The following is a 27,617-nucleotide window of genomic DNA, read 5'->3' on the forward strand; positions in this document are numbered from 1 at the left end:
TGGTAAAGATGGTGGAGTCTGCCACAATAAATGGACAGGTACAAAAATGCCCTTTTATAGGAAGTGCAAGTCTCTCAGGCAAAGGAGTGTGTAAAATGTCAAGCAATTAGTCCCTTTTCCTGGACAGTCTGCATTGGGATCCCCAATGCCTCCACCATGCACTGCAGAAGCTCTTGGTACATTTTATAGTTCGCCAATAGAGATGTAGGAGGTGGTACTGTGACTTCATCTGATGATGAGGATGTTCCCGAATTGCACCAGCAAGTAGCTGTTGGGGCATAACTTCTTGCATCATCTGGGGCTGTATGTCAGAAGCTTGAGAAGTCTACGGCACAACCAGTTGATCCTTCAAAGAATACCTCACCCTCAAGTGGATCTGGCTATGTGTTTAGAAAGTCATGAGACCATGGGGGCCAGTAAGGCCAGGAACCTTGGCCATACTGGTAAAGGGAATGAAGCCATGTAGGTGGATACAAGCAGAGGGTCTAGTGCTATCATGCCTATATCTACCCTTATTCCTAAAGGGTTTCTCTAATACATAAGGGCCATAAAAGGGTATCCTAGCGGAACAGAATATTGAGCCCCCTTCACTACCCCTACAAGAAGAAGTGGAGGCTGAAAACTCTTCTAATGGATGGGCTGATCTTAAGGGTGTCTGAGGAACATCACAGAATCACAAAAATGTAGGGCTGGAAGGAACATTGAGAGGTCATCTAGTCCAGCCCCCTGCACTGAGGCAGGACCAAGTAAACCTAGATGAGACCATCCCTGACAGGTGTTTGCCCAACCTGTTCTTAAACACCTCCGGTGATGAGGTTTCCACAACCACGCTTGGAAGTGTGTTCCAGAGCTTAAATGCATTTGTAGTTAGGAAGTTTTTCCTCATACACCTCTACCCCGATATAACGCAACCCGATATAACATGAATTCAGATATAACGCGGTAAAGCAGCGTTCTGGGGGGGCGGGGCTGCACACTCCAGCGGATCAAAGCAAGTTCGATATAATGCGGTTTCACCTATAACGCGGTAAGATTTTTTGGCTCCCGAGGACAGCATTATATCGAGGTAGAGGTGTATTTAACCTAAATCTCCCTTGCAGCAGATTAAGCCCATTACTCCTTGTCTGACCTTCAGTGGAGATGGAAACAATTGATCTCCATCCTCTTTATAACAGCCCTTAACATATTTGAAGACTGTCCTCAGGTCCCCCTTCAGCCTTCTTTTCTTCAGACTACATATGTCCAGTTTTTTAACCTTTCCTCATATGGCAGGTCATTTGCCTTTGATCATTTTTGTTGCTCTCCTCTGGACTGTCCCCAATTTATCCACATCTTTCTTAAAGTGTGGCACCCAGAACTGGACACAGTATTGCAGCTGAGGTCTCGCCAGTGCCGACTGGAGTGGGACAATTCCCTTCTGTGCTATACATTCAGCACTCCTGTTAATACACCTCAGAATGAGATTAGCCTTTTTTGTAACTGCATCACACTGTTGACTTGTATTCAATTTGTGACTGACTGTAACCCACACATCCTTTCCAGCAGTATTATCATCTAGCCAGGTATTCCACATTTTCATTTGATTTCGACTCCCTAAGTGTTGTACTTTGCACTTGTCTTTAATTAATTACGTCTTATTGATTTCAGACCCATTCTCTAATTTGTCAAAGTTGTTTAGAATTTGAATCCTGTCCTCCAAAGTGCTTGCAACACCTCCCAGCTCGGTGTCATCAGCAAATTTTACAAGCATACTCTCCATTCCATTATCCAAGTCATTAAATGACAATACTGAGTAGTACTGGACCCAGGTCTGACCCTTGTGAGACCCCATTAATCACGAAATCCTCTCTGGGCACCAAGGGATGAGCCAGCAGCGGAACCATGGACTCAGGACTCCTGCTCTCTGGGAGCCAGAGGGACCAGGGGTTGGCCTCGAGCTGCCCTTCTTAAGTGACAAAGAAAGAGGTGATGTAGCAGGTACCTGAGGAGGAGATGTACTCCCATGCTCCGTGGCAGATGGTGTCCATCACACTTGAGGTCGCTAACCGGGGCAGGCACAGCCTTAGAGGTGGAAGAGATGGCTACCAGGGTAACATAACCTGTCTAATCCTACTCGAGAGTCCCCTGTTAATACATCCTAGGATCGCATTAGCTCTTTTGGCCCCATTGACACACTGGGAGTTTGTCTTCAGCTGATTATCCATCACGATCCCCAAGTGTTTTTCAGAGTCCCTGCTTCCCAGGCTAGACTCCCCGACCCTATATGTATGGCCGACATTCTTTGCTCCGAGGAGAGGGGAGTCTATGACTGAAATCCTCCCTAAAACAGGAGAGTTCAGCTAAACTAACTAAACCACTATCTCCAGTAAAAATTGTTAACTATCAAAAATTACTATTTACAAAATATAAAGAGAAAAACTTCAGTGGAGCAGGAGACCGAACACTGCTGCTGGCTCTGTCTCTCAGCCAGGGGCTGTGAGAAGGAACTGAGGGTTGCCTGGTTTTCTCAACCCTCATTGTGCCCTTGGTAAGTGGGGGCTTGAGGACATGGAGAGTGCAGCTAAAACATTCTGATCTCCAGTGCATGGGGCACGTGTGCACCAGAAGTGCAGCACATCTAGCAAGCAGTCAACACCAATGGGGGTTACAGTGCGGTACAAACATATCCCACTCTGTCACACCGGTAATCCCGTTACCTTGCCAGTGTAGGGGATTCCAGTCTTGTAGGTCTCGTCAGCGTCCTCAAAGGTCACTGTAGCGATTTCAGACATGATCTTGGAGCTCTTGGTCGCGTTGAGCTCTACCCCTAGCAGGAGAGGGAGGGACGATAGGAGGAAGGTGCCAGGAGAGCCACCAGAGTTCAGGCTATGTCCCAGATTTCTCTCCATAACAATCCGTGCAGCCATTTTTACCCCCTCTAGCTATGGACTGGAGGGTGTGATTTGGAGGAAAATTTGGGAGGTTTGGCTGGGGTCAGAGAAGGATTTTCCTGAGGAATCTGGAAACTAGAAAATTTAGATCCACCTTCCCCTGGGGCTTAATCCCAAACCAGCCACTTGACATTTGCCAGCAGGGTCTCCTGGCTCTGCGGCCCTTTCCCCAGCAGAGAGCTCCTTACTGAATGGCCACAGAGCTGACCCCGTACACAGGCCTCTCGGCACAGGGCCTGCCCCCAGAAAGGGCCGTTTTCAGAAGTGCCCAGTGACCCGTTGCCATTCTGGACCCGCTCTCCTCCAGCCACATCACCATTGCTGATGTCAGCACCCGAGGGTAACATTGTATCCACCCACAGTTACAGTTTTCAGCCAAATGGGTGTCGGCCGTTCTGGAAATCAGGATTCTTCTGGGCTAAATGTGGAGTTATCTGGGTTCGTTACTAAGCGATTAGCACTTGCAGTTTTGAACGCTAAGCACTAACGTCACTGAGGCCGTGACTCAGGGCCCAGTGACACAGGCTGGGCCTTCACTCCACTCTGCCAGCTCAGTGCACAGCCAGAGGCCACTCGCGGGAGGGTGTTTAGTCTTTGCGTGAATGTGCCCAGGTCTGAACTGCTCATGAGGAATCGATCCCAGTGATGGGCTGAACCAGAACCCCAGATCCAACCTCCCAACGCTACCTCTGGGCCTGTCTCTAAAGCAGCTGGGCTACAAATGACATGACCACACGGGCAAGTGAGCCCCCTCTGCCCCTGGGGGTTCAGTGCTCGGGGCTGCCTGGGGGTGTGCATGTGTGCTTGATTTTAGTCCCACCTGTCCCTAGGCTTGCCAATTTTGGTTGGATGTATTCCTGAAGGTTTCTTCGCACGACATAATCTTTAATTAAAGATTAATCTTTAATTCCTGGAGACTCCAGGCCAATCCTGGAGGGTTGTCAACCTTACCTGTCCCCTCCTCCACGAGAGACGCCTTGGCCTGGAGGCTCCTCTTGTAGCCAGAGTGGGTCAGGTTGAAGGGAGCCATCCCCACCTCTGTCGAAAAGCAGCCATTGCTCTCAGTCTGGAGGAAGAGAATCACAGCCCGTTAGCAGCAGCTCTGCACCAGGCCCCACAGGTGTCAGCTCAGCAGGTCTCTAATCGGGCTTGGCCTGGTTAGTGCTGGGCCGGGAGACACTCAAAGAAAATCTGGGTGCTGAAGTCAGCAGCAGGGGGCGCTCTCACCTTGGAATCAGCCCTGACACTGGTACCCCAGCGCGGCGCTAGGGGGCGCTGTGCAGCTGGAGCTGCTGTGGGTGGGATGAGACGTAAAACAGGCCCTGGCCACCCGTGCCCATCACAGATCCCGTGGCGCTTGTCCCCCATCATCGTGATAATACTGGCTAATTCCAATCGGCCCCCTAACCCCCCAGGGACTGAGAGCATTCGGGGAGATCTGTATCTTTCCATTGCCCCTGCCTAACGAGAGCTGCTGATGAGGAAGGGCAGCCCTGTAACCTGGGGCACTAGCCTAGGTCTGGAGAGACCTGGGGGCAAGTCCCTGCTCTGCCACAGGCTGCCTGCAAGTCCCTCTGAGTACGGCTCCAGCAGAAACACCCTGCGGCCGCGAGTCTCAGAGCCCAGCCCTGCTGACCCAGCTTGTGCTGCGGGGCTAAAACCAGCAGGTCGACGGTCGGGTCCAGGCGCTAGACCCGGGGAGGGGGAGGGTCTCGGCGCCCAGGCTCCAGCCGAGCATCTACACTGTTCCTTTAGCCCCACAGCACAAGCCCCAGGCAGCAGAGCTGGGCTCGGAGACACTGCCGCAGGGTTTTTGCTGTGCAGACATACCCTGAGAATCTCTGTGCCTCAGTTCCCCATCTGTACAATGGGGACAGGAATCTGCCTCGCCTCCCGACAGCTAGAAGGATCAGTGAGGCATTGAGATATTGTGGTGAAGGGCGGGGCCGTATAAGTCCCTAAGCCCTGCTACACAGCTGCCAGTTGTCTGTAGTGTGTGTGTTTGTGGTGTGCTTGCTGCTTGATTGAAATATACCGTATGGTCTGTTTGTTTGTGCTGACCGTGTGTGTGCTGAGCCTAGCGGCCTGCTAGGCAAGGCTGAGAGCTGCTTAAGGAGGCTGTGATCCCTAAGCCCTTTAGCCCCCATCAACCCTTAACCAGGGGGCGTGGCTACTCAGGAAGACCAGGGCTTTAAAAGCCTGCTCCTAAGCAACCAGAGGAGCTAGTGAACAGGAGCTGCTAACAGGGGAGTTTTGCGAGGGAGTTTAGAGCAGGGACTGTGAGCTGGGGGGCTAGATACTCGTAACATTCTTTACATTTAAAGCCCAAACCACCCCCTGATAAAACCAAAATAACAACAAAGGACCAAGCTTCAGGAGTAAAAAGAGAATGCAGGAAGAAGTCCAGCAACAGAGTGGGGGCTATCAAGTTTATTGCACCCAATGCAGCATGTATGATTACCTGCCCTATGGCAGGTGGCGTATGTGTGCATTTGGTGCAAGGAGCTCCTGGCCCTCAGATACTGTGTATGGGCTTGGGAGGCCAGGGTGGCTGAACTGGAGGAGCTGAGGGAGACAGAGAGATACATAGATGAGACTTTCCAGGACACAGTAGAACAGTCCCACCCCCCATCTGACAGCCTCTGTGCTGTTGAGGAGGATGAAGGAGAACATCCAACTGGAGCAGAGGGAAATGATCCCATAGCTGGGACCCTCCTTTCAGATGATGTTGTGGTATCCTCTCACCCTGAGGATACCTCTCTGGGGGAGGGAACTCCAGTTATTAGGAAGAGACAGGTAATAGTTATGGAGGATTCGATCATTAGAAACATAGATAGCTCGGTTTGCGATGACCAGGAGAACTGTATGGTGACTTGCCGGCCTGGTGTGAAAGTTGCAGATCTCTTGAGACATCTAGATAGACTTCTGTGTAGTGCTGGGGAGGAGCTGGTGGTTGTGGTATATGTAGATACCAATGACATAGGGAAGGATAGGAGAGAGATCCTGGAGGCCAAACTTAGGCTAGGTAAGAGATTGAAGTCCAGGACCTCCATGGTGACATTATGCATCCAAAGAAGTGAGGTTTTTACTCACGAAAGCTTATGCCCAAATAAATCTGTTAGTCTTTAAGGTGCCACCAGACTCCTTGTTGTTTTTGTAGATACAGACTAACACGGCTACCCCCTGATACTTGACATTATGCTTCTAGTTCCACACACAGGGCCAGTTAGACAGGCAGAACTGCAGGGTCTCAATGTGTAGATGAGACAATGGTGTAGGGAGGAGGGGTTTAAGTTTATTAGGAACTGGGGAAACTTTTGGGAAAGGGGGAGCCTATACAGGAAGGATGGGCTCCACCTAAACCAAAATGGAATCAGATTGCTGGCACTTAAAATTAAAAAGGTCATAGAGCAGTTTTTAAACTAAGGCCTGGGGGAAAGCCAACAGAGGTGGAGGAGCACGTGGTTCAGACAGCGACATCCCTTAGGGGAGGATCTATTAATGCAGATTTTCTATGTCCTAGTAAGGAGGAGAGGATGGAAGATGATAAAATACAGGTAGGATCTGATGAGAAACAGTCAAATGAAAAAAAAAGTCCCATTCAATTACATCATGTAATGGCAGACAGCTAAAAAGTGACAAGTTTTTCAAGTGCTTATATACCAATGCTAGAAGTCTAAATAATAAGATAGGTGAATTAGAGTGCCCCATTTTAAATGAGGATATTGATATAATAGACATCACAGAAACTTGGTGGAATGAGGATAATCAATGGGACACAGTAATACCAGGGTATAAAATATATTGGAAGGACTGAACAGGTCGTGCTGGTAGGGGAGTGGCACTATATGTGAAAGAAAGAGTAGAATCAAATGAAGTAAAAATCTTAAATGAACCAAACAGTACCACAGAATCTCTATGGATAGTAATCCCATGCTTTAATAATAAGATTATAGCAGTAGGGATATATTACCAACCACCTGACCACAATGGTGATAGTGACTGTGAAATGCTCAGGGAGGTTAGAGAGGCGATAAAAATAAAAAACTCAATAATAATGGGGGATTTCAACTATCCCCATATTGACTGGGTTCATATCACCTCAGGAAGGGATGAAAAGAGAAAGTTTTTTGACACCTTAAATGACTGCTCCTTGGAGCAGCTAGTCCTGGAACCCACAAGGGGAGAGGCAATTCTTGATTTAGTCCTAAGTGGAGCACAGGATCTGGTCCAAGCGGTGAATATAGCTGGACCGCTTGGTAATAGTGGACCACAATATAATTAAATTTAACATCCATGTGGTGGGGAAAACACCACAGCAGCCCAACATGGTAGCATTTAATTTCAGAAAGGGGAACTACACAAAAATGAGGAAGTTAGTTAAACAGAAATTAAAAGGTACAGTGCCATAAGTGAGAATCCTGCAAGCTGCATGGAAACTTTTTAAAGACACCATATTAGAGTCTCAATTTAAATGTATCCCGCAAATTAAAAAACATAGTTAGAGAACCAAAGAAGTACCACTGTGGCTATACAACAAAGTAAAAGAAGCAGTGAGAGGCAAAAAGGCATCCTTTATTAAATGGAAGTTAAATCCTAGTGAGGAAACTAGAAAGGAGCATAAACTCTGGCGAATGAAGTGTGAAAATATAATTAGAAAGGCCAAAAAAGAATTTGAAGAACAGCTAGCCAAAGACTCAAAAAGTAATAGCAAACATTTTTTTAAGTACATCAGAAGCAGGAAGCCTGCTAAACAACCAGTGGGGCCCCTGGACAATCGAGATGCTGAAGGAGCTCTCAAGGATGATAAGGCCATTGCGGAGAAACTAAATTAATTCTTTGCATCGGTCTTCACAGCTGAGGATGTGATGGAGATTCCCAAACCTGAGCTGCCCTTTTAAGTGACAAATCTGAGGAACTGTCACAGATTGGAGCGTCACTAGAGAAGGTTTTGGAATTAATTGATAAACTTAACAGTAACAAGTCACCAGGACCAGATGGCATTCACCCAAGAGTTCTGAAAGAACTCAAATGTGAAATTGCGGAACTATTAACTATGGTTTATAACCTGTCCTTTAAATCAGCTTCTGTACCAAATAATTGGAGGATAGCTAATGTCACGCCAATTTTTAAAAAGGGCTCCAGAGGTGATCCCAGCAATTACAGGCTGGTAAGCCTGACTTCAGTACTGGGCAAATTGGTTGAAACTATAGTAAAGAACAAAATTGTCAGACACATAGATGAATATAATTTGTTGGGGAAGAGTCAACATGGTTTTTGTAAAGGGAAATCATGCCTCACCAATCTACTAGAATTCCTTGAGGGGGGCAACAAGCATGTGGACAAGGGGGATCCAGTGGATGTAGTGTATTTATATTTTCAGAAAGCCTTTGAGGAGGTCCCTCACCAAAGGCTCTTAAGCAAAGTAAGCTGTCATGGGATAAGAGGGAAGTCCTTTCATGGATTGGTAACTGGTTAAAAGATAGGAAACAAAGGGTAGGAATAAATAGTAGGTTTTCAGAATGAAGAGAGGTAAATAGTGGTGTCCCCCAGGGGTCTGTACTGGGACCAATACTATTCAACATATTCATAAATGATCTGGAAAAAGGGGTAAACAGTGAAGTGGCAAAATTTGCAGATGATACAAAACTACTCAAGATAGTTAAATCCCAGGCAGACTGGAAAGAGCTACAAAAGGATCTCTCAAAACTGGGTGACTGGGCAACAAAATGGCAGATGAAATTCAATGTTGATAAATGCAAAGTAATGCACATTGGAAAACATAATCCCAACCAATGTTCCCTCTAATTTTTTCCATCCATGTGCGGAATAAATTTTGTTATGTGTACCAAGGTATGTACCTATGTGCACTACCAGTAGAAAAAAATAACCTAGATCTAATATATTTTTAAAAAGTTACCATAGGAATAATTACTCCAGCCAGGACAGGTTAGGCATTTTAGAACTCAATACTCACATAATTAAATTTAAGTGTAAGAGAAATAAAAATTATGAAATGCATAGACCAGTCAAAACACTAAAAGAACAGACTTTCAAAGAATAAAATTACAGAGAATATATGTGCATTACAGGAAGTACCAAGAGGTAGCAACAATAATACAAGTATGTGTTGGGAGGTGAATGTGACAGAGACAGAGTGTGTGTGTGACAGACTCTGTGTGTGACACAGAGACTGTGTGTCTGTGACACAGAGACAGTGTGTGTGCTGGCTGCTGGGGAAAGCCGTGCACTGTCTCTTTAAGACACTCACTGAAAGCTTTCCTGCTCTGTCCTGAGCCCTGTTGTCTCCCCTCCCCACCTCTGCGGAGATGGGGTACCTGGGCATGGGGAGGGGGAGAGAGACAGAGACTCTGTGAGCTGGCTGCTGGGGAAAGCTGAGAAACAGTGCCCTCACTGTCTCTTTAAGAAAGACACTCAGCCACTCACCATTCAGAGGGCAGCAGCTAACCAACCTGATAGCCATCTATGATGAGATAACTGGCTCTGTGGATATGGGGAAAGCAGTGGACCTGATATATCTTGACTTTAGCAAAGCTTTTGATATGGTTTCCCACAGTATTCTTGCCAGCAAGTTAAAGAAGTATGGATTGGATGAATGGAGTATAAGGTGGATAGAAAGCTGGCTAGATTGTCGGGCTCAATGGGTAGTGATCAATGGCTCGATGTCTAGTTGGCAGCCGGTACCAAGCGGTCGGTCCTGGGACCGGTTTTGTTCAACATCTTTATTAATGATGTGGATGATGGGATGGATTGCACCCTCAGCAAGTTTGCAGATGACAGTAAGCTGGGGGGAGAGGTGGATACGCTGGAGGGTAGGGATAGGGTCCAGAGTGACCTAGACAAATTAGAGGATTGGGCCAAAAGAAATCTGATGAGGTTCAACAAGGACAAGTGCAGAGTCCTGCACTTAGGAAGGAAGTGCACCGCTACAGGCTGGGGACTGACTGGCTAAGCAGAAGTTCTGCAGAAAAGGACCAGGAGTTACAGTGGACGAGAAGCTGGATATGAGTCAGCAGTGTGCTCTTCTTGCCAAAAAGGCCAACAGCATATTGGGCTGTTTTAGTAGGAGCATGGCCAGCAGATTGAGGGAAGCGATTATTCCCCTCTATTCGGCACTGGCGAGGCCACACCTGGAGTATTGCATCCAGTTTTGGTCCCCCTACTACTGAAGGGATGTGGACAAATTGGAGAGAGTCCAGCGGAGGCCAACAAAAATGATTAGGGGACAGGGGCACATGAGTTATGAGGAGAGGCTGAGGGAACTGGGCTTATTTAGTCTGCAGAAGAGAAGAGTGAGGGGGGATTTGATAGCAGCCTTCAACTACCAGAAAGGGGCGGGGGGGGAGGTTCCAAAGAGGATGGAAATCGGCTGTTCTCAGTGGTGACAGATGACAGAACAAGGAGTAATGGTTTAATCGTCAACTATTTCACTAGGAGAGTGGTGATGCACTGGAATGGGTTATCTAGGGAGGTGGTGGAATCTCCATCCTTAAAGGTTTTTAAGGCCCGGCTTGACAAAGCCCTGGCTGGGATGATTTAGTTGGGGTTGGTCCTGCTTTGAGCAGGGGGTTGGACCAGATGACCTCCTGAGGTCCCTCCAAACCCTGATATTCTGTTTCTATGATCCCAGTCCTACTGAGCCAGGCTGTCCCCTCTGCCCTGTTTTGTGGAGATGGGGTACAGGGGCAAGGGAAGAGGGACACCATGACATCACACCCACCCCGCTGCTCTGCACAGCGAGCAGGAGGGTCCCGGCTCCCAGGAGCAGCTGCAGGATGGAGCAACCTGGGGGGAGGGGCACCTGAACACATGCTGCTGGCTGCTCTGCTAATTAGCTGGATGGCACTTAATTCTCATCTCTCGCAGTTTACGGGGATCACAGATCCCAACTATACATAGACAATGATGGGTCTAAATTAGCTGTTACCACTCAAGAAAGAGATCTTGGAGTCATTGTGGATAGTTCTCTGAAAACATCCACTCAATGTGCAGCGGCAGGTCAAAAAAGCAAACAGAATGTTGGGAATCATTAAGACAGGGATAGATAATAAGACAGAAAATATCATGTTGCCTCTATTTAAATCCAAGGTACGGCCTCATCTTTAATACTGTGTGCAGATGTGGTTGCCCCATCTCAAAAAAGATATATTGGAATTGGAAAAGGTTCAGAAAAGGGAAACAACAATGATTAGGGGTATGGAACGGCTGCCATATGAGGAGAGATTAATAAGACTGGGACTTTTCAGCTTGGAAAAGAGATGTCTAAGGGGTGATATGACAGAGGTCTATAAACTCAGGACTGGTGTGGAGAAAGTAAATAAGGAAGTGTTATTTACTCCTTCTCATAACACAAGAACTAGGGGTAACCAAATGCAATTAACAGGCAGCAGGTTTAAAACAAACAAAAGGAAGTATTTCTTCACACAACACACAGTCAAGCTGTGGAACTCTTTGCCAGAGGATGTTGTGAAGGCCAAGACTCTAACAGGGTTCAAAAAAGAACTAGATAAGTTCATGGAGGATAGGTCCATCAATGGCTATTAGCCAGGATGGGCAGGGATGGTGTCCCTAGCCTGTGTTTGCCAGAAGCTGGGAATGGGCGATGGGGGATGGATCCCTTGGTGATACCTGTTCTGTTCATTCCCTCTGGGGCACCTGGCATTGGCCACTGCCGGCAGAAAGGACACTGGGCTAGATGGACCTTTGGTCTGACCCAGTCTGGCCGCTCTTATGTCCCCACCCCCCAATGTCACCAATATCACCAAGGCAGATCACAGCGCCCTCTCTGGCCAGTGTAAGAAAAACATGGAGAGGAGCCTCCTCCAGCAGCATGTCATGTACCTCCCCCCGCCCCAGTCACACTCACCTGGCCAGTAAGCTCTGTGCACAGAGCCCCAGTTAGCGCGCCATGAAGATGGTACCGGTGATATGGTGGTTGTTCCTCCCGACACAGGCTGGCCTGGACCCTCCCCTGGACGGGCTTCCCATAGGTGTATCTGGTTAGCAGAGGGGAGGGAGAGGGTAAGTGGGAGGGGAGAGGGCCAACGCCTCTGCCCATGAGGGGCGGGTCCCTGCTGGGGTGGGGCTCGTCGTGTGGGTGGGAGTGAGAGCCCCAGGGAATCCTGCCTGGCCATGAGCATGGGGCAGAGGGGCGCAGGCAGGGAAGGGGCAGGTCAGATTCTGGCCTGGGGGGCAGGGTCCAGGGCAGTTCCAGCCCCCCCTTATTAGCCTGGTAGGGCTGGTTTCACACTCACCGGCCGCACACCCGCAGCAGGAGCGTCTCATCCAGCACCGTCACCACGGGGGGCAGCTCCAGGGTCACTTTGAACTTGGGCAGCACTGGGGGGCAGAGAGGGACGGGGTGAAACCGACCCGCAGCCCTGGCTCGGGGGTTTCATCGCGATCCTCGGCCTTGGAGCTTCTCCCCGGGTCTTGCAGCCCCCCACCAACCTGCCGGCCGGGCAGGAAGGCGAAGGGCCCGGAAATGGAGCCGGGCTGGGAAGAGGCTGCAGCAGGAGCCTCAGCCGGCAGGAGTCTTTTCAACCCCACTGACAATAAACTGAAAAACAGCCTCTGTCCTCCACTGCCTGGCCCCAATGGAGGGTTTGGGCCTTGGTCCATGTGGGGCTGAGAGTGGGGACGTGCCAGGGACCACGTGGGGCTGAGAGCGGGGTCACGTCAGGGACCATGGGGGCCCATTGACATGGGCGTTTCTCCTGGCTGATAAGGTCCCGGCTGTTTCCCTCTGGGAGCTGGTGTTCGGCTGGGACCTCGTCCCCAGCAGGGCCCCGCCAGGCAGCCTGGACAGACAGGGCCAAATTCACCCCTGGGCTCAGCCCAGAGGAGCCGGGGGGCTGCTCCAGGGCAGTTTGTCCCTCAGGGTCTGGGCCGTCCTGGGGCACTGACAGGAGCTGGCTGGGCGGCTCCGAGGCCCAGAAGCCCCAGGAGGGGAGTGTGTGTTGGGGCTGGGTGAATGTGCAGCACTGGGATGGGGCACCAGGTGGGGCAGGAAGTTGGGGGTGCCTGCTTTTTCCCTCCTGCTTGCGGTATGGGGGTTGGCCAGCAGTGGAAAGGGGGGAGCATTGGGGAGGGTGGGGCTCAAGGGCAGGGTGTGTGGGGAACTGGGGTAGGAGACAGTTGGGGGCTCAGGCAGGGTGTCTGGGGCAGGGGGGTGGGAGGCAGTTGGGGGGTCAGGGTCAGGTATCTGGGGCAAGGGTGGGTAGGTGGCAGCTGTTTCAAGGGAGACATCAGAGCTCTTCTCTCCCCCTCCCCCGCAGGAGCCAGAGGAGGTTATTTTTGGGGTGGAAGATGGAGAAGGAGCCACTGACATTTCCTTCCCTCTCCCAGCAACACCAGCTCTGGGAAGGGTGTGTTTGTGTGAAGAGCCCTTGTGCTCCAGGAGGAGCAGAGGTGGGGCTGGGGGGCACAGGGCAGATATGGGTGCTACCCTGGGCCCCGCTGCGCACCGTATTCCTCCACGCTGAACGAGTGCCTCGTCCCCTGCGCCTCGATGGCGTACGTCCCCAGGGCCGGCTCTGCAGACAGTGGGAGGGACAGATCCACGATGCCCTGCTGTGGAGTCACATCTCGCCACTGGGCGATGCGGTTCCCGCTGGGATCCTGGCAAACGGACACGCCCTGCTCAGCCACTGTCCCCACACACGGCTCGTCCCCAGCAGCCCCCGAGTGCCTCGTGCTGCCGACGGGGGCTGGATCGACGGCCAGGGGCTCAAATCCTTCTCCTTAGCCTGGAGCAGGCACCGCCGGGCAGCCGCTGGGTAAGGGGGCCCCTGCCAGTGCCCCTCAGCCCTGACCCGAGGGCACTGCCCCTGGCGGGGAACAGGCTCCTGAGGGACACTCCATCTCCAGCCTGGACAAAGCCCAGGGAACACGCCATAGGGACCGTTTCCATCTCAGTGCTAGGCCTCTGTGGGTATGTTTCCTGCCCCCCTCCCGCCACGCAGCCGCCCCAAACCTCCACCCCTCCCCTCTGCCGCTGCAGCTCCCAGAGACCCTCCCTCCTCCCCGCCCTTCCCCCATTCAGGCTCCCAAGGGAGCTCCCTGCTGAGTTCCCCACTGGCCGTATCAAGTCACCGCCTGACCCAGAGTTTGGGGGCTGGGAACATTCGGGGTGAGCGACTCAGGCAGGGATCCCAGCCAAGCCCAAACCCACCTGCCTCCCGGACAGACAGCCCCAGACGCTGCAAACTCGGGGTGGGGAGGACGTAACCTGATGGCACAAATGTTCCCTCCCTGCCCCCCATGGGGCCCAGCCCAGAAACGGCCTGTGCTCTGGGACCCTTTGCACCCCCACAGCAGGGCAGAGGGGTCTAGGGCTGGATTGCTGGACACTGTGGTCACAGCCCAGACTCCTCGGGGATCCCCAAGACTGAACACCCCCGGGGGCTCTCGGATGAGCCAGACAGGAAGAGGAGGAGGCTGGAGAGGCACAGACTGACCTGCACGGTCACCAGGGGCAGCTGCAAAGCAAACAGACAGGAGATGGCTGGTTAGAGGGACAGGAAACACCCCACACTGCCCACGGGTCTGTCTGTGACCTCCCCAGGACTGGGGTGTCTCTGGGGCCTTGGGGGATCATGCAGACAGCAGTGGGGGTGACCGAGAGAGCAGGGACAGGAAGGGGAGCCCTTGAGGCTGGAGCCCTCGCACCTCCCATGCCCCCCTCCCGCGTTGGCGGAGACAGGGCAGTGGGTGGCTGGTGTGTGTGTGGAGGAGCAGGGCGAGATGCTGGGGTCTCTGTCAAGGGGCAGTCTAAGGGCCGGGGGGGTCTGCGTTGCAGCCAGTGCCCAGGCGAGATGGCTGGGAGGGGAGCTGTCAATCTGTATTTAAACACTGGGCCCGATTCTGCCACCTCACTCAGAGCGCACAACACGGTTAGGCTGAAAGGTGCTAATGACTGTCATCCCGGGAGAGGGGGCTGGCATCCACAGCCAATCACAGACTGCACTAAAGCCAGTGGGTGCCCAGCGCCCTCATTCTGGCTCCATGCAATGTGCAATCAACCCTCTCTGCGCAGTAAAGAGATTGCAAACAACAGGGGCCACTGCCCAAGGCACTAGGCTCTGTAGCTCAGGGGGCTTCTCCACATGGCTGTTTTCAGCAGGCCAGCACAAGTCCCCCTACTGCAAGGCTGTTAACCTGCCCTGGGAGACTCGCCCCCTGCAGCAGTGTAGACCAGGGTGGCAGCTGAGGCATTCCCAGAATACCAGAGATCCTGGGATTTCCAGGAATGGTGTGGGCCTGTCCTCGCTGGCGTGACCTCGCACACTTGGTGTGTGTGAGTTCATGCCAGCAGGGGCGGAGCAGTGCGCTCTTCCAAATGGTGCCCCCCCTCCAATACCAGACACAAGCATGTACTGGATGGGGGCAAACCACCCAAGGAGAGGACTGTCCGATTTCAAACCAGATGAATGGCCTGCCTGGTGTAGACAAACCTAACGTGTTCAGTGCACCAGGGCCCTGGTACCCTGCCCCCACCCCCCACCTCCAGCTCTCACCTTCCGGGTACTGGGAACGAAGTCTTTGTCCAAACTGACGATTCGAAACTTCACTGGAAAGGAGCAGAGGCAGAGGCCGGAATCAGCCCTGGCTTGGTTTGTGTGAGTGAATTCCCAGCTGGGGAAGGTCCCAGCCGGACGCCCCGGGCAGTTGACGGCCTCTGTGAACCCGCAGAATGGGCCCAGCCCGGGCAGCGCAGCGCCAGCTTCCCCATGCTGCCCTCTACCAATGAGCCACGGGCCTGCCCTGAGTGGCTGGAGGCCTCCAGGGGAGGCCGATGGGTGCTGAACACAACTGCATGAACTGCCTCAGGAACAACTCTGACATCATAATCAAAAAGGCTGACAAAGGAGGTGCTGTCATCATCATGAATAAGTTGGAATATGAACAAGAGGCCTCCAGGCAGCTCTCTAACACCACAGTCTACAGGCCATGATTCTCTGATCCAACTGAGGGTTACCAAAAGAAATTACACCATCTGCTCAAGAAACTCCCTAAAGAAGCACAGGAACAAATCTACACTGACACTCCCCTAGAGCCCCGACCAGGGGTATTCTACCTGCTATCCAAAATGCATAAACCTGGGAATCCTGGACGCCACATCATCTCAGGCATTGGCACCCTGACAGCAGGATTGTCTGGCTATGTAGACTCTCTCCTCAGGCCCTACGCTACCAGCACTCCTAGCTATCTTTGAGACACCACTGACTTCCTGAGGAAACTACAATCCATTGGTGATCTTCCAGAAAACACCATCCTGGCCACTATGGATGTAGAAGCTTTCTCCACCAACATTCCACACAAAGATGGACTACAAGCCATCAGGAACAGTATCCCCGATAATGTCACGGCAAACCTGGTGGCTGAATTTTGTGACTTTGTCCTCACCCACAACTATTTCACATTTGGGGACAATGTATATCTTCAAGTCAGCGGCACTGCTATGGGTACCCGCATGGCCCCACAGTATGCCAACATTTTTATGGCTGACTTAGAACAACGCTTCCTCAGCTCTCGTCCCCTAACACTCCTACTCTACTTGCGCTACATAGATGACATCTTCATCATCTGGACCCATGGAAAGAAGCCCTCAAGGAATTCCACCATGATTTTAACAATTTCCATCCCACCATCAACCTCAGCCTAGACCAATCCACACAAATGGTCCATTTCCTTGACACTACTGTGCTAATAAGCGATGGTCACATAAACACCACCCTATACCAGAAACCTACTGACCGCTATAGTTACCTACATGACTCCAGCTTTCATCCAGGACACACCACACGATCCATTGTCTACAGCCAAGCTCTAAGATACAACCACATTTGCTCCAATCCCTCAGACAGGAGACAAACACCTACAAGATCTCTATCAAGAGTTCTTAAAACTACAATACCCAACCTGCTGAAGTGAAAAAACAGATTGACAGAGCCAGCAGAGTACCCAGAAGTCACCTACTACAGGACAGGCCCAACAAAGAAAATAACAGAACGCCACTAACCGTCACCTTCAGCCCCCAACTAAAACCTCTCCAACACATCATCGAAGATCTACAACCTATCCTGAAAGATGATCCCTCACTCCCAGAGATCTTGGGAGACAGACCTGTCCTTGCTTACAGACAGCCCCCCAACCTGAAGCAAATAATCACCAGCAACCACACACCACACCACAAAAACACTAACCCAGGAACCAAACCCTGTAACAAACCCCATTGCCAACTTTGTCCACATATCTATTCAAGTGACACCATCATAGGACTTAATCACATCAGCCACGCCATCAGGGGCTCGTTCACCTGCACATTTACCAATGTGATATATGCCATCATGTGCCAGCAATGCCCCTCTGCCACGTACATTGGCCAAACCGGACTGTCCCTACACAAAAGAATAAATGGACACAAATCTGACATCAGGAATCATAACATTCAAAAACCAGTAGGAGAACACTTCAACCCCTCTGGTCACTCAATAACAGACTTAAAGGTGACAATTTTGCAACAAAAAAGCTTCAAAAACAGACTCCAAGGAGAGAATGATGAACTTGAATTAATATACAAACTACATACCAACAATTTAGGCTTAAACAGAGACTGGGAATGGCTGAGTCATTACACACATTGAATCTATTTCCCCATGTTAAGTATCCTCACACCTTCTTGTCAAACTGTCTGAAATGGGCTATCTGGATTATCACTACACAAGTTTTTTTCTCCTGCTGATAACAGCTCATCTTAATTAATTAGCCTCGTAGAGTTGGTAGGGCAACTCCCACCTGTTCATGTTCTCTGTATGTATATATATCTCGTCACTATATGTTCCATTCTATGCAACCGATGAAGTGGGCTGTAGCCCACAAAAGCTTATGCTCAAATTAATTTGTTAGTCTCTAAGGTGCCACAAGAACTCCTGTTCTTTTTTCATAGAATCATAAAATATCAGGGTTGGAAGGGACCGCAGTTGGTCATCAAGTCCAACCCCCTGCACAAAGCAGGACCAATCCCCAATCAAATCATCCCAGCCAGGGCTTTGTCGATCACCAAGGACAGGCTGAGACCCCCACTTGGTTCCATATAGCCCCCCAAACAGGCCTCTGGCTTTGGGCCTCTTCTCCCCTGGGGCCGGGTGCAGATAGGGGCCTAGAAGTGAGAGTCCCAAATCCCTCGCTAGGCCCCCAGCCCATCCCCAGAGCCCGGGAATCTGTCCCAAGAGCCTGGGTCCCTAAGAAAATCGCTCCAGCAGCTCCTGCCCTCTCACCTGTCTGTCCCGGCTTGTAGATGGCCTTGTCCGTCTGCACAAAGGTCCCGGGCTGAAGCGCCCGCAGCAGCACTTTCTTCCGCTCAGAGAACTGCAGGGCATCTCCCCGGATCGAGACGTGCAGATCTGCCACTTCCTGCTGCCCCCCAGACGGGGCTGGAACCTGCACACGGGAAACCCCAGCAAGGCCACAGCGGCCAGTAACCAGCCGATCGTGGTGCAGATCCGCTATCACATGGGGGGCCAGTGGTGTTTGTGAGTCCCTGTTCCAGCCCCCCCAAAACACAGGAACCACCCTCCCCAGCCTGGGGACCCTGAATGGGAGAGAGCATGAACCTGGGGCGTTCGATGGAGTTGGAAGCCAGGGCGCTCTCTGTGCCCCCCACCCCATCCCCGCTCCCCCCTGCCTGTCGCTGCTGAGGGATGGGCTTGAGTTCTGTGGCTACAGCTGCCCATTGAGTGACCAGCTCCGTGTCCATGGCCAGTCCCCTGAGCCCTGCTGTGCCCGGGGCCTGAGGCTGGGCTGGGGCTGCAGACCCGGGGATGACGGGCTCCGGGCCCATGGCCAGTGCCCGGGGCCGTGCCAATGGCTGTGGGCGGGGGCTCACCTGGAAGCGCACGTTCTCGTGCAGACGGGGCTCCTGGACCTCTCTCTCCAGCAGGGTGATAGCGCTGAGCCCATCCCCCCTCTCCAGCTGGATGCTCACCCGGACGGTCTCATTGAGGTCGCTGAGATGAACTGACACCGTCCCCGTGTGCGGGTGGTAGAGCTCGGCTGGGCTCACCACCACATAGTGCCTGAGGAGGGAAAAGCACCGGGGGCAGTGGGGGAGGGGGATGGGAGGGGACAGCCCAGAGCCTCCCCCAGGACCGGGGGTGACTCCCGCTTTCTGAGTGTCCCTTCTTCTGGGGCCAAAGCTGGGTTGACGGTGCTGGAGGCTGATTCGTTTCTCTAACCACAGGGCAGGGGCAGGGCAAGGCCCCTCCTCTACATCCCCCACCCCAGCCTGCCTCCCGCACAGCGGGAGGTGTCCTGGGGGCGCAGAGAGGGGCTCAGTCCCCCTCCATCTCCGGCCTCTCAGGTGCTCGGTCTGCCCAGAAGGGGGCAGCTAGTGGCGCTGAGAGTGAGCAGAGACCCCTGTGCACGGCGGGGGGAGGCTGGTTAGTCTGGGGCTGTACTGAGCACCTGAGCCCTTTGCAGCCAGTTACTGGCTTAGATACAGCCCCACCCCCACCCCTAGACCAATCTGCACCCCGGGGCCTCCACGGGCTCTTGCAGGAACCCTTCAGCTTTTGCACCTTTGGGGCACTGTCCTGTTTTGGCTAAGACGTTCGTTTAACGCACTGGGTTCATCAGTAATTACTGTTCTATTTCACTGGTGCCTAGAGGCCTACCCCAGCTGGGCCCCCTGCACTGGGTTGGACAGACTCACAGGCAGAGACAGGCTGTGGTCTGAGGAGGTGACAGGGTGACGGGAGCAGGCGGCCACAGAGGATCATCACCCCCTGGTACAGAGGGGAGCTGAGGCTCAGAGGGTCGGTGTCTGGCCGGGGGCGCACAGGGCGTCTGTGGCAGAGCTGGGCACTGAACCGAGATCTCCTGCCCCCCAAGCCACTGCCTTAACCAGAGCCAACCTCCCCCGCCGCTGGGAGGGACAGGACCAGGGGGGCCCTGGAGGGACCCAGCGTCAGGGACTGAGCTCCCAGAGGAGAACGGATCTGTCCCATCAGTTTCGGATCAAGCAGCCCCCTCATCGGTGCCTTCGGCTGCTTCCAACCCCCCTTCACTGCCCACCAAGCGGCCAGACAGACAGACACGGACAGGGCTTACGGCTCTGCAGACGTCCCAGCTGTCAGGTGCAGGAGGAGCAGAAGGCAGACCGGGGTTACCGGGGCCCCCATTCCTGGGGTGCAGGCAGACGGGCAGGCACAAGAGGACACACACACGTCACCCCCCTCTGGGTCCTTCTTCCTCCCTCTCCCCCACGCTCTGTGCTGGAGACCAGCCTGCTCTGCCCTGATACAGACTCTGGAGCCAGAGATTCGCTTTGATCCGGGGTAAACAAGGGACGTGTCAGGTCTCTGGTTGGGGCTGGGGACGCAGCCAGGACAATATTTACCCACCACCCCCAGCTGCTGGATTCGAGGCTCTGGCAGGTTGTTGCAGCTTGAGTCAGAGGATGCTGCCTGGCAAAGGCTCAGACAAGCCAGGAGGCCCCTCGCATTGGTTACACGGCAGGGGGTGGGACCCCTCTGGGGTCGGTGGTGGTGCAGTAGCCGGGATGCTGGGAAAGCTCTGGCAGGAGCAGGAGGGAGGAGCTTGCTGAGAAATGAGTTCGTTAAAGTGGGTGCTGTCAGCGATCCCACTACTGCAATGCAAATGAGAGGAACATTGGGGTTGCTGAGCATGTCTCATGAAACCCCCATTCACGATCGCGTCTAACGTTCCCACACTGGGACTGCCGGGGATGAACTTTCCATGCTCAGGCTCTACCTTGGGTTGAATTTTTTTTGTAAACTTTCACCAAAAACAAGTCGAGCCATTTTTTAGAACACGGTTAGCATTACCACAGGTAGTTTTTTTAGAGTGTCTCAGACTTGTTTCCGAGTCACTAACAAATTGGTAGAAAATGATCTTCAATGGTTATGGATCCCTGTCCTAACCGATACAGCACAAGATGAGGGGTTAGCAGTTATCTGTGTCTGGGGCAGATCGTCAAATCCCACCAAGGAACAGGATGGAGAAGCTCCTTATGCAGCTCTTTATAGAATGTAGGAAAAAAGCTGTGTGATCCTGGGGGATTTCAATGTGAGTGACACATGCTGGAGGTGTGATGCTGCTAATACTAAAATGTCCTTGGAATTTCTTCATATTAAAGATGACAATTTCCTAACTCAAAAAGTGTTGCATCCAGCATGGGAGTATTGTACATTAGCCCTCTTCTTGGATGATAAAGAGGTTCTGATCACAGCACTAAAAATGAATGGTAGTCTACGTACAAGTGATCCTGACAACCACATTTATAATGTGCAAACAGAATAGTGTCCAGACCAGAAATATTTCTACTTGGTGCTGTGAAAGTGCCAATTTCACAACACGGATAACAATTATGAGCCAAAGTAGCTGGGAGGAAGAATTTAATCAGAAAAATGTGACTGATAATTGGAAATTGTTTAAAAACACTTCAGTAGATGCCCCAAAAGCCAAAATCAAGGAAGGGGACCATAGGGGTTAAAAAAAACTGACCTGGCTTAGAAGGCAACTATAAAATATATTTTTAAATGATGTATATCAAAGGGGAGAAGGGAGAAGCTGACAGTAACAAATATAAATCAGAAACTAGGAACTGTAGAAAATTGATAAGGAAATCAAGGGGATACAAGAAGAAATATATGGCCAGCAGAGTTAAAGACAATAATATACTTACTTAAGAACAATTTGAATGCTGTTGCCTCAAAGGGGGAAAAAGGTAACTCAGAATAAATCGGGGGTATTAGAGGGAGAGAAAATGGATACCCCTTTTTCTCAGAAGTGCAGATACGACCCACTCTGGTATCTAATCACCCAGTGGACCAATACCCCAGGTATGGTGCGGTGTATGATGAAGAGGAGGCGGGTAAGTCAGGTGAAAGCAAAGAGATGTGTGTTAGGGATAAGAATACAACTGATAGCGTCGAAACATCATGGCCCAATTCCCCAATTCTTTTGGCCGATAGATTTTGGTCTATTGTATTTAAAACTCCAAGTCCAGCTCCTACGTCACCCAGGACCTTTGCCACTAGATCACGTTTACGCCTTTGATACGTAGAGGTGGTCAAAATACCTTTAAGCCAGGCATTCCATCCTCTGAGAAGGGGAATGACGTATGGAGCACAAGTACTATGCATTGGGATGATGGAAATTTGCACAGGCATGATTATACGTTTAAGGACAAACTGGGGATCAATCATGATGATTCTTGTGACATCCTTCTTGATTACAAATGGTCCCACATAACTTATTCTTGGTGGTGGAGAGACAGTAATCTTAAAGTGGTCAACCAGTTCAAAAGGACCTTTCACTGTCCATTTCCCAGAGTCCGAGATGTTGATTCCTATAGTTAATTGCCCGGTACAAGTGACATTGTGTATAAGAACGGAATTATCCAAAAGACAAAATTTAGACGAAACATAATGGCTCAACGAAGTGGAACACTGATTATAGCAAGGATGACATGATAAATTCATAATGTGGTACTGATTATCCGGAGTGTATACATACAGTTTGACAATGGAGGTGCGAGGATTGTGATGGTGAAGAATGGCTGACATACTGAAATTCCCAGGTGACAGATACGGTGGTACAGAGATCTTCATCTTAACACATTTAAAAGAGTCCCAGTCTTTGAGATCCTGTGAACATCCAAGAAATGGCGAGGGGTCTAACATCCAGCTGCATTCAGTGGATAATTTCTTTATGTACTTTAGTTGCCCAGTGGGGTTCAAACTTGGATCATGTTCCCAATTGTCATGTAGCATGAAGGATATTAGGATATTATTGCCTTTTTGTTCCTTAATAACCATATAACAATATCCTTCAAGTACATAGGCGTATACCATAACCAATTCCAACATGACGTCTTCAGGGATAATCCAATATGCTGAAGTTAGGAGTATTTTAGTAGAAAATTCCGAGATCTCTACCTCTTCTGAACATTGGTACTAGCCCTCCAAATGACCGTACTTTAGGTGGATCCTTCCTGGTACTCTGCACTCACATGGCCATGTTCTTTAGTTTTCCTCACCTGTAAGAAGATGACATGACATTATTAGTTCAGTTATTTATGTGGCTTTCCATCATTCTTTGGCATACTAGCAGTAGGATGACCCTTCCATGGCTTCACTTGGGAGCTGTGGAACCACTTTTGGATCTTTTTCTTTCCAGATCTTAATTCCAAAATATAAGTTGATGGACTGGCCTTGTTGATTATAGTCACTGGTCCCACCCATCTGGGACTCAGTGTATGATTTTTGTCCAAATAATATTTGAACAGGACTTGGTTTCCCACATCCTATTCAATGTGTCTTAAATTGTTGTTCAATCTTTGTTCCACTTTCCTGATATTACTTTTGAGATTGCTAGCTACAGTTTTTTTAACTTCTGTGGTGGTATTGAGCATAATCTTTATGTGCCGGTGAGTGATGACTCTTGGTTGGTATTTGTTGGGTGGCACCGCTTCTGGAATCCACCATTGTTCGGGTGTCAGCATAGGTCGTCCAAATAGTGCTTCAGAGGGGGTGAACCCATGAGTACTAATGGTGGACCTAATGGCCATTAATATCAGTGGCAATCGTTGGTCCAAATTTTTGCCCATGGAATCGATCACCTTTCTGAGGGCTGTTTTTATGGTACAGTTCGAGCATTCCACCAGCCCGGAGGCTTGGGGGTGACCTGCAATGTGGAACCTCTGGCGTATTCCCAAAGCGATACATAATTGTCTTCTGACCTCACCAGTAAAATGGGCACCCTGGTCCGAATCTGTAATTCTGGGCAGCCCAAATCAACTAAAAGCATTCTCTAGGAGCACCTTCGCCATAGTGGTTGCTGTGCAATTTCTCGTGGGATATCCTTCGATCCATTTTGAGAAACAATCTATTGGGACAAGACAATATACATTCCCATGTCCAGTCCAGGGCAGGGGACCAATGTAGTCTATTTGAACCCTAACCCAGGGTCCATCCACAGGTTGGTGCAACAATGGTCCTTTTCGGATTTGGGTATCAGGGTTGTTATAAGCACAGCGCAGACAATTATTGATAAAGTGCTCGGTATCCGAAGAAATGGGAGGCCACCATCCCACTGTAGCCAATCCCTGTAGTGTCTTTTGTTAACCCAAGTATCCTTGTCCATGGGCTAGTTGTACTAGCTCCTTTCTTAAAATAGTAGGAACCACTAGTATTGGTATCGGGTCCTCATTGGTGTTATCAGGTTGATCAGATTTTTCCTTTGCAGACATTACCAACCTTGATGCATGCTTGAATATTTGGTGTGTTTAGCATTTGCCTTCCTTCAGTAACTTTGCAATTTCAGCATCCTGCCCTTGAAGATAGACTATGTCATGGTGATCTGTACAATCAACTGGTCTGACTGCACTGACGGTGTGATTCACTTTATTCCAAGTTGTTTCTGGCCCAAGAAGAGCAGCTTGTTTAGCTAGCTGATCCACTCTACTATTTAACAATGAAATTTCAGCTTGATTCTGAAGATGGGCCCTCCTTGCTTCCACTAAGGACCATGCATGGAGAAGGCATCCCGCGTAAGCTACAGGGTGATTATCTGCTGATAACGTATTTCTCCGCTTCCATACTGTCATACAGTATAGTAGTGCTCGCATTATCCAGTCTGAATCGGTGCAGACCGTGATGTTTGTATTGGTGTTGGCATTTTCTAGTGCAACAATGACAGCTATTACTTCTGCTGCTTGGGCTGAGTGATGTGGAACTGTGCCCTGATAGACTTTATCAAAAATTACATGAAGTGCCGCATATCTGAAGAATAATCTGAATGCTAACAATGGTACTGGTCCATTACTAGATGAAATGGTAGAATTATCAATAATAATGCAGACAAGGGCACTGGAACGGGGGTGCCAGGGGGCCATGGCCCCATCATTTTAAAAAGCGGCAGGACTATTTCCTCTCGCTTTTTACTGTAAGGTCAAGCAATGGGTGCAAGGGGGCAGAGAGGAGGGAATGGGGGCGGGGTCTTGGGGAGAAGAGGTGATGTGGGGATGGGGGCTCGTGTGGAATGGATGATGAAAAGGGGGGGCCATGGCTCGGGCACCAGTGGCCCCCCACTTTTTGGGAGCGTCTGCTGCTCCTGAATGCTGAAAAGGCAGAAGGGTTCAATAAATATTTCTGTTCTGCATTTGGGAAAAAACAGATGACGTTGTCATGTCATATGAAGAGGAGAACACTCATTCCATTCCACTAGTATCTGGGGAGAATGTTAAACAGCAGCTACCAAATTGAGACATTTTAAAATCAGCAGCTCCAGATAACTTATATCCAAGAGTTTTAAAAGGGTTGGCTGAGGAGCTCATTGGACCATTAGTGGTGATTCTCAGTAAGTCTTGAACACTGGGGAAGTTCCAGACAACTGGGAGAAAGCTAATGTTGTGCTAATACTTTAAGTGTTAAATGGGATGACCTGGGTAATTAGAGGCCTGTCAGTCTGACATGGATCCCTGGCACAATAATGGAGTGGTTGATACGGGACTTGGTTAATAAAGAATTAGAAGAGAGTCATATGATTAATACCAATTAGCATGGGCTTATGGAAAACAGATCCTGTCAAACTAATTTGATATCTTTTTTTGATGAGATTATAAGTTTCATAGATAAAGGTAATAGTCTTGATGTACTATACTGAGATTTCTGTAAGATGTTTGACTTGATACTACACAACATTTTGATTAAAAAACTGGAACATTATATAAAATTAACATGGCACGCATTAAATGGATTAAAAACTGGCTTACTGATAGGTCTCAAAATATAATTGTAAATGGGGAACTATGATTGATCGGAGGAGTTTCCCGGGGGTCATGTAAGGATCATTTTTTTGTCCTATGATATTTCACATTTTTATCAAGGATGTGAAAGAAAACCTAAAATCATCAGTGATAAAGCCTGCAGACAACACAAACATTGGGGGAGTGGTAAACAACGAAGAGGACAAATTACTGATAAATTTGGTAAGCTGGGCGCAAGCAAACAATATGTGTTCCAATGTGGCTAAATGTAAATGTACACACCTGGGAACAAAGACCGTCGACCATACTTACTGGATGGGTGACTCTGAAAAAGGGTTTGGGTCAGTGCTGGATAATCAGCTGAACTGACCTTCCAATGTGATGCTGTGGCCCAAAGGGTTAATGTGATCCTTGGATGCATAAACAGGGGAATCTGGAGTAGGAGCAGAGAGGTGATTTTATCTCTGTACAGTATTTGGCACTAGTGCGACCACTGCTGGAATCCTGTGACCAGTTTCAACTTACAAGAAGGATGTGGATAAATTGGAGAGGGTTCAAAGAAGAGCCACGAGAATGACTAATGGATTAGAAACATGCGTTATAGTGATATCCTCAAGTGCTGAACTTATTTACCTTACCACAGAGATGGCTAATTAGTCTATAAGTACCTACACGGGAAACAAATATTTGATAACAGACTGTTCAATTTAGCAGAGAAAGGCATAATACAATCCAGTGGGTGGAAGTTGAAGCTAGACAAATTGAGACTGGAAATATAGTATATATTTTCAACAGGGAGGGTAGTTAACCAGTAGAACAATTTCCAAGTGTTGTGATGAATTCTCCATCACTGGCAATTTTGAAATCAAGGTTGCATGGTTTCCTTTAAGTTCTGCTCCAGGAATCTATGAAGCTGAATCTTTGCTGCTACAGTCTCCGTACATTGCTTGTGTGCTGAGTATACTCCAGCCAGAGGCGCCGATGCCGTAGGTGCTTCAGCCATGGAGCACCCATGGAAAAAAATTAGGGGTGCTTAGCACCCACCGGCAGGCAGCTCCTCCTCCTCCCAGTGCCTCCTGTCTGCCGGCAGCCCCACTGATCAACTGCTCCCCCTCTCTCCCAGAGCTTCCCGCCCACCATAATCAGCTGTTCCACTGTGTGCGGGAGGAGCTGGGGGGAGGGGGAGGAGCGGGGACAAGATGTGCTTGGGGGAGGGGTGGAACTGGGTGGGAAGGGGCGGGGTGGGAGCTTGGGGCAGAGCAGGGGGTTGAGCACCCCCAGGGCCCAGAGGAAGCCGGAGCCTGTGGCTCCAGCCCTCGTCTTTTCCACCCACACTGAACATGCTGTACAGACCCACTGCCCTTCATCAGCACTGAGCCTGTTCCTAACCCCACAGACCCCCTGCTCTTCTACCGCACGGAGCCAGCCCCACAGACCCCCTGGATGGGACAGGGCACAGACAGAATAGATCCTGCTATGGATTCCCATCGAAATACACCTCGGCCGAGGGGAAGGCGCATTGTGCTTGGAGCCAACTTTCAGTTTTCCACCGGCTCTTATTTATGAGTTGGGATGGAGAGAACAACGAGGGACATCTTCAAATCCCGACTGGCTGCCTTGCGGGAGGACGGGCTTTGGTCAAACACAAGCAATGGGCTGAGCACAGGGAGAGCTGATGCAGCTCTCTGGCCTGTGTTATGCAGGAGCTCAGTCGAGATCATTGGTTCCCAAACTGGGGGTCGTGACCCCTCAGGGGGTTGCACGGTTATTATGTTGGGGTCGCAAGCTGGCCGCCTCCACCCTCAAACCCCACTTCACCTCCAGCATTTCTAATAGTGTTAAATATAAAAAAAGGATTTGTAGTTTATAAG

General features: G+C 50.3%; 2 protein-coding genes across 10 annotated transcripts in view; one reads left to right on the forward strand and one right to left on the reverse strand.

Moving 5' to 3' along the window:
- LOC117869139 (alpha-2-macroglobulin-like protein 1) overlaps positions 1-27,617 on the reverse strand; it is a 777,004-nt gene that overhangs the window by 559,564 nt on the left and 189,823 nt on the right. The window contains exons 1-10 of one of the 6 annotated variants that reach the window (XM_034755675.1): positions 20,064-20,381; positions 18,841-19,030; positions 18,233-18,395; positions 15,470-15,522; positions 14,411-14,431; positions 13,418-13,571; positions 12,206-12,290; positions 11,818-11,947; positions 3,882-3,996; positions 2,697-2,806 (exon numbers count right to left, since the gene is read on the reverse strand). In XM_034755675.1, the coding sequence (XP_034611566.1) occupies positions 2,697-2,806; positions 3,882-3,996; positions 11,818-11,947; positions 12,206-12,290; positions 13,418-13,571; positions 14,411-14,431; positions 15,470-15,522; positions 18,233-18,395; positions 18,841-19,030; positions 20,064-20,134 (1,092 nt within the window). In that variant the 5' untranslated portion in view covers positions 20,135-20,381. Of the gene's footprint in view, positions 1-2,696; positions 2,807-3,881; positions 3,997-11,817; positions 11,948-12,205; positions 12,291-13,417; positions 13,572-14,410; positions 14,432-15,469; positions 15,523-18,232; positions 18,396-18,840; positions 19,031-20,063; positions 20,431-27,617 lie in introns of those variants that run through there. The other 5 variants (XM_034755672.1, XM_034755671.1, XM_034755676.1 and 2 more) reach the window with 5 other exon arrangements.
- Positions 1-27,617, forward strand: part of LOC117869140 (alpha-2-macroglobulin-like protein 1) — a 582,774-nt gene that overhangs the window by 401,471 nt on the left and 153,686 nt on the right. The gene's annotated exons all lie outside the window — the stretch shown is intronic.

The sequence above is a fragment of the Trachemys scripta genome, chromosome 23 (genome assembly GCF_013100865.1).
Source record: "Trachemys scripta elegans isolate TJP31775 chromosome 23, CAS_Tse_1.0, whole genome shotgun sequence".
NCBI lineage: Eukaryota > Metazoa > Chordata > Testudines > Emydidae > Trachemys > Trachemys scripta.